The sequence below is a fragment of the Vipera ursinii genome, assembly GCF_947247035.1.
Source record: "Vipera ursinii genome assembly, chromosome: 6".
Taxonomy (NCBI): domain Eukaryota; kingdom Metazoa; phylum Chordata; class Lepidosauria; order Squamata; family Viperidae; genus Vipera; species Vipera ursinii.
In genome coordinates this window covers 41,348,798-41,357,341 of record NC_139515.1, presented here as the reverse complement: position 1 = coordinate 41,357,341, position 8,544 = coordinate 41,348,798, and the positions used below count along the sequence as shown (strand labels likewise).

The window sequence follows — 8,544 nt, the reverse complement described above, 5'->3', positions numbered from 1 at the left end:
ATTTGGGTGCTTGCACTAAGCAGAAGACCAAATCCCATGGCTACATGGCTTCTTCAGCATTATGATTCTCAGTCTACGAAGATGAGGCCTTAGTGATCAGAACAGGTATCCAGTGTGTAATGCTTGTTACATACTTTTTTCTCCCCTAAAGCTTTAGTAATTTAAAAACTGGAACTATTCTTACCTAGCTTGTAGAGCATTTAGAATTCACACTTCCTCTCTCTCATCACCTAGTCCTCATTATCAGCTACTAAAGATTCTGATAAGCCATGTGTTCATGACTAATTTGCTGTTTAAATTTTTATAATTAAATCGTATTTTGTATTTCCCTGCATCCAAAGCATGATTTTCTCTTTCTTTTACAATCCTAAAATAAAGGCTTGGTGGAGCTTCTTTTTGCAGACTTCTCAAAATTTTCCTTCTTTGTCAAGCTTTGTGTTGACTTGTTGGGCAGGTGCATCTTTCATTGGACTGAGGACAGGTGCTTAGTTCTGTGTGGGCTGTCAAAGAGGGCACTCTAGGACTGAGCCCAAACTTGGGGATGGAGCTTTTATGGGTAAAATGGATGCTTTAAGCATCTGCAGTAGTTCATTCTGACTTTAAAAGTGCTGTCTTTTTATATGCAAACTAACTTGGGATTCATATATGCTGAGAGGTCAACAACCGGTTAATAAATATAATAAAAAGAATACCACAGGACCTAACATAAGAAAGACAAGCAGATCAGATGTTCTGTATGCATCCCTCCCTCATAATCTTGAAGCACTTTACAATGTAAGGATCAGGTCCCAGTACGTGTAACCTGGGAGAACCACGCCGCCTGTAAAAAAAAAACCTGCAAAACTAAACTCTATTCATAAAATCCGTTTAAAAAAACTCATAAAGAATTCACTAAGGGACAGACGACACACAGAGTAAAAAGAGCACCGGTTACATAACTTTAAAAATAAATACTCCCAACTTGAAAATTGCCGTGCTCCTTAAAATATTTAAGGCTGAGGGGGCAACCTACACTCACCTCCAGGGAGTGATTCAATTTAAGCGGGCCTACTTCCAAGCCGAGGTAGAAATGCGTGGCAACTTTCTATTCCGGGAAGACTAATATGGATTCGCCGTTTGCCCTTAAGCCAATTCCCTTCGGTTTTTTCTTCTGCCTCCCCGCCCCCTCGGCTTTCCCTACTCGGACGCGAGGCGACGCTCCCTGCCCGCAGCCAGGCCAACCACCGCCGCAGGATCTCGGGGACTGCATCGCACTGGCGGAGAGCGCGCTGCCGCAGCCCAAGGAGTAGGAAGTTCCCGTGGCCGACCAAGCCGGGCAGCTGTCGTCACGTGACGCAGCGCGTGGAGCCGCGCAAGCCGCTCGGCTTGGGTCGACTTCGGGGATCGGCGGCCGCCGTTGCTGTCCTGATAGCGCCACGGTGGCTGCTCGCCTCTCCTCCCCGGCTCGGCGGTTTCCGCGGGTGGCTTCCTCGCCATCCGTTCCATGCAGCCCTTCCGCGGTAGCAGCGTGAGACCTGCCGTGCCGTAGCCTCGCGCGCCTGCCCGCTTTGGATGGCCCTGTGGGTGCCGCGGACGGCGGGACTACTGTAATATGCTCACTCGGATGAAGTCTGCCATGGCCAATTTGGTGGGAGGCATCATGTCTGGCAGCTCGGGTTCGGAGCCCGGCGGGGGCTTGGATTTGCCTCCCCGTTTTCCTTACGGCAGACCCGAGTTCCTGGGGCTCTCTCAGGACGAGGTCGAGTGCTCCGCCGATCACATAGCCCGACCCATCCTCATTCTCAAGAAGGAGACCGAGCGCTTGCCCTGGACCACGGGATACGCCGAGTGAGTAGCCGCTGGGGGTAGGCTAGGCTGGGGTTGTCTGTGAAGGCAGAGACGCTCCCCTGGGCCCTCGGTTTGCTTAAGGGAGGCGCCCCGTGCACGCCGCCTTCCTGGCAGCAAGGACGCTGCAGCAGGAGAAGGGGGAAGAGGCGACGGGCCTGTCACCGGCTTGGTGGGAAGAGGGCTGGAAGCAAAGGGGGGCGGGGCGCTACTTTTCTGAACTAAAGGCAGTGCTGAACTTTTCAAATGAGAAGCGCTCAGGCCGGCTTGGAAAAAAAATCTTGCCAAAGATATTGCAACATATCTAGGAAAATATGCTTAATACCAAACCCATTTACTAAATATCAGGTTCAGTTGAAACTTCCTCCCCCAACAAGTCATGGAGTAGCTGTTATATCTTTGTTTTTCTTTCATTTTTTTCCTTAAGTGAGCGTGAAACACAGTTGGTACATCAATCGCTGCAGTGTTTTGGCTTTGATTCATCTTTAGTTTGAAGCAAGTCTTTTACCTGTGTGTAGTTTTGCAACCTTGACAGCCAGTTCTGTATACTTGCATGGAAGCAAGCCTCATTCTTAAATTGTTAAGCATATGTAATACATCAAAGTGCTTACTTTTGGCATGTGGTGGGTAGTTGTTTTTGTACATTTGTGCCAAGCAAATGTACAGTTTATAGTAATATTACTGGACTCCTTAAAGAGGGAAAGTACAATAAAGGAAAAAATGAATAAAAAAATAAAAAATCTTGCCATTAGATGTTCATTTCTATAAAAGTCCATCATAGAGCTGTGCCCCCCTCCCACCACTGTTTTGCCTTTGCTTCTGTAGAATAGCATTTAGTCCAGCAATTGGTGTTTGTGCAAGCTCCTGAATTGTTATGGGTGGATAAGATGTCCTGAAAGTATGTGTGTGTTTGTAGGATGATTTAGCATAGTTTTGTTTTCTTTATGTTTTGGTGATGACAAAATGGCATTTAGCTAAAACAAGCCTCCAATCCCATTTTCAGGCCTGTGCTGCAATGATGATGTCTAGAATGTTTGCCATTGATCCCTTTCATTCTCAAAATTTTCCATCTTCCCTCCACATGATCCCATGTTGCTGTGAAAGCTGTCCTCCAAAGGTGGAATGAAGGAGACTACAGTCCTTTGCTGGTTTTCCTTTTCCACATTCTTCATCTTTCTGCTTACATGTGTTTTAAAATTATTGTCTTAACTGATTATAACATTTTCTTAAAATTCAAGTACTAAGTTATTGCCACTTTAATTGTTTTAATATAAGAATAAGATGCAGCTTTTCAACTTGTAGCAAATGCCTTGAAAGTCCATATATTGGTTATATTTCTAGGGCTTTAGAGATTTCTGAAAGTTCAGTCAAGGAAAGACGATGAGGAAGAGACAGAATGTTTTGAATTTCATGGTTACCAAATCTGATCCATTTGGTGTACTGTATGTGCGTGGTGTTTTTTGTTGAAAATTTGGAGTGCTACATTACTTTCTCAGTGGCTGATATAAGTAACATAATTTGTTATAAAATATAATAACCAATTTTCTCTGAATATAATAGTGCAGAATGAAAAGTTCAAGAACTTTTCAAGCACCTTTTTTAAAACATGATTTCTTACATGTTGTTGATGTAGATTTAGAGGCTTACCTTCAAAGATCACCAATGATAGACTAACTTGAGACAGAAGGTTCCCTCTTATCACAGACAAAGCTGTTCAAGATGATTGACAGGAAAAAAAGTATTGGCTGATGTGAGAGTATTTTTATGAGGGGATCTAATTGTCCATTCAGTGGAAAAATTCCTTCATCCATATTATTGACATGTATTCAAGAAATGGCTTTATATTAACCAGTGAATGATGAATAGAATAGAATAGAATAGAATAGAATAGAATAGAATAGAATAGAATAGAATAGAATAGAATATCTTTATTGTCATTGTGTAATTCACAACAAAATTAAGTACCGGTAGCTCTTGAAATTGTATTAATGTGGGTATTGGTCTTCTGAGCGATTTCTTCAGGTATTTGCCTAAACAATTAGAACTAAGGAATAGGCATACTAATTTTGCCCTTTACTCTTTCTTACTTGCATATTCAGGCATCTGAAAGTGTTCTGTACTTATTGTTGAGCATTTGAGGACAGAACTCCTTGTAATTATGTTTTATTAGAACTCCATGTTGTGCAGGTTTATGTTCAATGTGTGTTCCTTTGAATTTACGATTTTTTTGCATATTATAACAAACTTTGTAGTAGAAATATGGAAAATGGAAAGCTTTCCTCTATATATTTACTGAATTCACAGATTTCTTAATAAATACATATGTAATAGGCTAACTCTATATCCAGATAACCATTGTTCTGAAAACCTATGCACATAATCACCATGTTTCTAGGGGTGAAAAGCCATATTCATTATTGTCTGCAAATGCATTCATTTTGTCTATTACTTCTTTATTGTTGCTCTTCACAGGGGCTTTTAAGCAAACTCCCTTGTGACTCACAACACATAGTTCCAGCTTTTAAGAGAGATGACTTGCTACTGTATTGATATCCTTGTATTACTGTCAAACTTCTATTTTTAATGTCCTTATAATTTGAGGGCTATTAATAGTCCTCTACATCTATTTTATGCAGTCTCCTGCTCAGCAATTATAGCAAATGGTGTTCTGCTCTTTCTTCATCTTAAAATGAATTCTTTAAAAACTGGCAACATTTATTTTGATTGAACAGCTGTTGATAAAACTGCTGAAAGATTTCTAGTTGTTGTTTTTTTTGGTCCGTTCCACTGTAATTTTCTGGCACTTTCAGTCTATTCTTTTCACATTTATTGTCCACAGAAGACAAAAATGTTTAATTCTCATTACTCATGTCCATTTCTCATTCAACAGCAGTCTGAGAACTGCAGGGGAACCCTAGTTCTTTACCATCATCTATCAGTATAATGAATTTTTATTTTGGAGCTTTGACTGTCTGCTCCTTTTTCATAGTAATGAAAAAATATAGTTTATTTTTATTATAAAGATAATGTTTAATCAGATTTTATGCCAAAATCAAAACTGTTTTTTCCAAGCCTGACTTGTTTTGCAGAAAGCATCTTTTTACTTACACAATGCATCTATATATTTGAGTCATTTTACAAAACAATTCCAGAACAAAAGCTTAAAGTATTAATGTATCATTTCATAACCATGTTTGTATTGACTATTAACTTAAGTGTAGCCCTGGAGTTTTGGGGGTTTCCTAGCTTCACCTGAGTATTTTTTGGAGATTGCCCAAGTTAAAAAAAATCTCTTTGCTTTGAATATTTTAGGTTGTTATAGCATTTGCCTTTCATTAAAGGCAGGGAGATCTTATTACACAGAATTAAATGAAACAACAGCTTTTTTAGATTAAAATGTATTTTATTTATTTATTTGTATTCTGCCTTTATTATTTTTACAAATAACTCAAGGTGGTGAACATATCCAACACATGAAATGAAAATGTATGCCTCTTTAGAGTCTGCACTGCTTGTATGTACAAGATATAAACTGTCAGTTCTGTAACAGAGAGATGTAAGTGGATTAATATTGTTACATAAAAAATGTAATTGCTTTTGTTCAAAGACATACTGTAACATTTTAAAGCTACATTTCATCATGTAGCCAATATAAGTATTGACTTTATCGTTAATATTTTTGTGGAAGCACAGTCCCTTTTCTATTTAATGCCCCCTTGGGCATTTGGTACTAGTAGGATTATACCATTAATGTCATTCTTCTGTTAAAATCAGAATAATTTAGAAGAATCAGAAGAAATATCAGAAGAAAAATAATCCCACCGTTCTTAAGTTTTTCCAGAATCTAGACTGTCTATTGTCAATCTCCAAGTCTCAGCTGCAGCTGAGTTACAACCCCTATTGTTGGTTGAGAGTGATAAGAACTGCATCCAAGCATATCTGAAGAATGTGGTTTGGAATATGAAGCTCTTGTGCTGTTCTTATGTCATGTTTGTCCATCATCAAATACATCTCATTTGCCTGCATTTCATTTTCTAAGCTGTAGAAGGCAGATGGTTATTTGCTTTGCCATGGATAACAATAGAAAGGAATCAATCGTTTAATCACGATGCTGACTTACTAGAAATGTGGACTTGTGACATGTTGTTGGGCAGCTCTTTTTTAAGTGCAGAAGATCTGGCCATTTTTTTTACCATATTTTCTGAGGCTGAAAACTATATGATGTCATTGAAATTAGGGATAACTTATTTCTAGGGGAATTCACATGCAAGTGCGCTCTGTTTCTGGGAGGTAATGGTTTGATTAGGAGTATTAAGATAGGGCTACTTCGCTTCACTTTCTAAAAGCCTTGTTGTGTTAAGGAGGAGAGCTAATACCCACCCCCATGTTCTTTGTTTTTGTTTTTAAACACATGTTTAAACTGGCTTTAACTATAACTTTGAAGTCTTCAAAGATTTGAAGTACATTAAAAGCCCAATTAAAAGATTTATGCTCTGATTGGTTCAGGGCATGATTTTTGTTTACCATAACGAGATATTAAAATCTACCCAAATTGTGCGTGTTTGTGTGTTTTTAAAGCTTTGTTTAGTAGTTCATTGAGGGGGATAAGGTAATCTTTGTACTGATCTGAACTGAACTGTGAGTTATTCACATATGGCTAGATCTTCCATCTGTTGAGTGGAGGAGGTTATGTAAGTGCAGTTGATGAATTTGGTGCACTCGGAAGGGCTTTTAATTGGTTGCTTTCTGAAATGCTAAGAAAATCAATTAATGCCACATCAGAGGGATGCAGCTTCCTTGAAAGTATTGTATTTTAAGAATGAGCAGTAAGAGATTCAGTAATATAATGTAGTGTTTATAGAAAACTGATGCTTACAATGGGTGATTATTTGCTAAGACAGTGTTTTTCAACCACTGTTCCGCGGCACACTAGTGTGCCGCGAGATGTTGCCTGGTGTGCCTTGGGAAAAATTGAAAAAACACTGACCTAGGAGACAGCGGTGAGAGGAGGAGGAGGAGGAGGAGGAACAGCCACGGGCGGAGTAGCGCTGCAAGACCCTCTGGCGGGGAGCACTGGGCACCGGAGCCTTGGCTAAGCTGACGGCCCTACTTCGCTGGAAGCAAAAGCCCGGGAAAAGAAGTGGGCTCGACCTCTCTAGGCACCAGGGCTCCACGGCAGCATAGCTCCGCCCCCTTCTCTGGCTTCGGAGGGTCTCTTGCTGAAGAGAGAGAAGCTGGGGAGAGGCGACCGGCTCGCTTATCGAAAGAGGATGGACGGGCGGCCAGCCCGGCTCGCCTGAGCTGTCGCGTGGTTGGTTGCCTGCAACGTTCGAAAAAGCTCTTCTTCCCCAGCACGCGCCGCTTACTCCTTACTCCCTGCGCGGCTGAGGATGCGAGACTCCCGCCTGGTCGGCTGCCTGGCTCCGCTTTCTTTGCTCGCCGCAACCCCTTACCCCAGCCCGAAATAGAGGGATCTGACCGCTTCGCTCTTGGAGGCTTCGCTTGCGTCTGAAAAATTACATGGCTGATTTTTTTTTAACCTGTCCTTTTGATACGTTGCATAATAAAATGTCCTTTGGACCAAAGCAATTAAAAACCTTTGGGGTTCCCCTCCCCCTCTGGAGTGAAGTGCTTTTGATGGTAAAGGTGAGAAAGAAAGAAAAAAGGAAGGGAAAAAAGGAGAAAGGGGGAAGGGGAAAAGGGAGGGAGAAAGAAAAAAAAGGAGAATAGAAAAGAAAGAGAGAGAGAGAGAGGAAGGGAGGGAGGAAGGAAGGAAAAAAAGCAGGAAGAAAAATTAAAAAGAAATGCAAGTAGCTTCCAGTTTCCACAACAAGTAGAAAGCAAGAAATTGAGAGAGGGAGGGAAAGAAAGTGGGAGAGAAAGGCAGGAAAGAAAGGAAGAAAGATAGAAAGAAAGAAAGAGAAAAGAAAGAGAAAGAAAGAGAAAAGAAAGAAAGAAGGAAAGAAAGAAAGAAAGAGAAAGAAAAATAAAAATAAATGAAGGAGAAAAATGCAGAAAGAAAAATTAAAAAGAAATGCAAGTAGCTTCCAGTTTCCACAACAAGTAGAAAGCAAGAAATTGAGAGAGGGAGGGAAAGAAAGTGGGAGAGAGAAAGGAAGGAAGGAAGATAAAGAAAGAAAAGAGGGAGGGAAGAGAGGGAAGGAAGGAAGGAAGAAAGAAAAGAAGAGAAAAAAGAAAATACAGAAAGATAAATTAAAAAGAAATGCAAGCTTTCCTTTTCCTTCACAGCAAAAACAAACAAACAAAAGCCCCAAAATAAAATAAAATAAAATAAAGAGGCTAATAATAATAATAATAATAATAATAATAATAATAATAATAAGAAGAAGAAGAAGAAGAAGAAGAAGAAGTTGGAAGGGACCTTGGAGGTCATCTAGTTCAACCCCTTGAGAACACAGGCCATCCTCGACTTACGACCGTTCGTGTAGCGACCATGGGGAGGTCCAACGGTGCGGAAAACGGTGGAGTGCCTCGTGATTTTTTTCATGAAACAAGTGTGCCTTTGCCCAAAAAAGGTTGAAAAACACTGTGCTAAGAACCTGTTTGACAGAACACCTTGCTTAGTATGGGTTCTTCCTGGATTTGCCAACAAACATTTGGCTTTAGAGAATGTTTACAATAATTAAGCACTGGACAGTTCAGAACAGCCATTATTCTGTTGTAGAGTTAATCCATTTTATGCACAGATCTGGGGAAAAT

At 40.4% G+C, this 8,544-nt stretch overlaps 1 protein-coding gene across 1 annotated transcript in view; it reads left to right on the top strand.

Annotated features, from left to right (window-relative positions):
• Nucleotides 1-497: 497 nt before the first annotated feature.
• PPM1H (protein phosphatase, Mg2+/Mn2+ dependent 1H) overlaps nt 498-8,544 on the top strand; it is a 104,646-nt gene continuing 96,599 nt past the window's right edge. Inside the window, exon 1 of the mRNA XM_083365453.1 lies at nt 498-1,827. Within this exon, the coding sequence (XP_083221579.1) occupies nt 1,592-1,827 (236 nt within the window). The 5' untranslated portion in view covers nt 498-1,591. The remainder of the gene's footprint in view (nt 1,828-8,544) is intronic.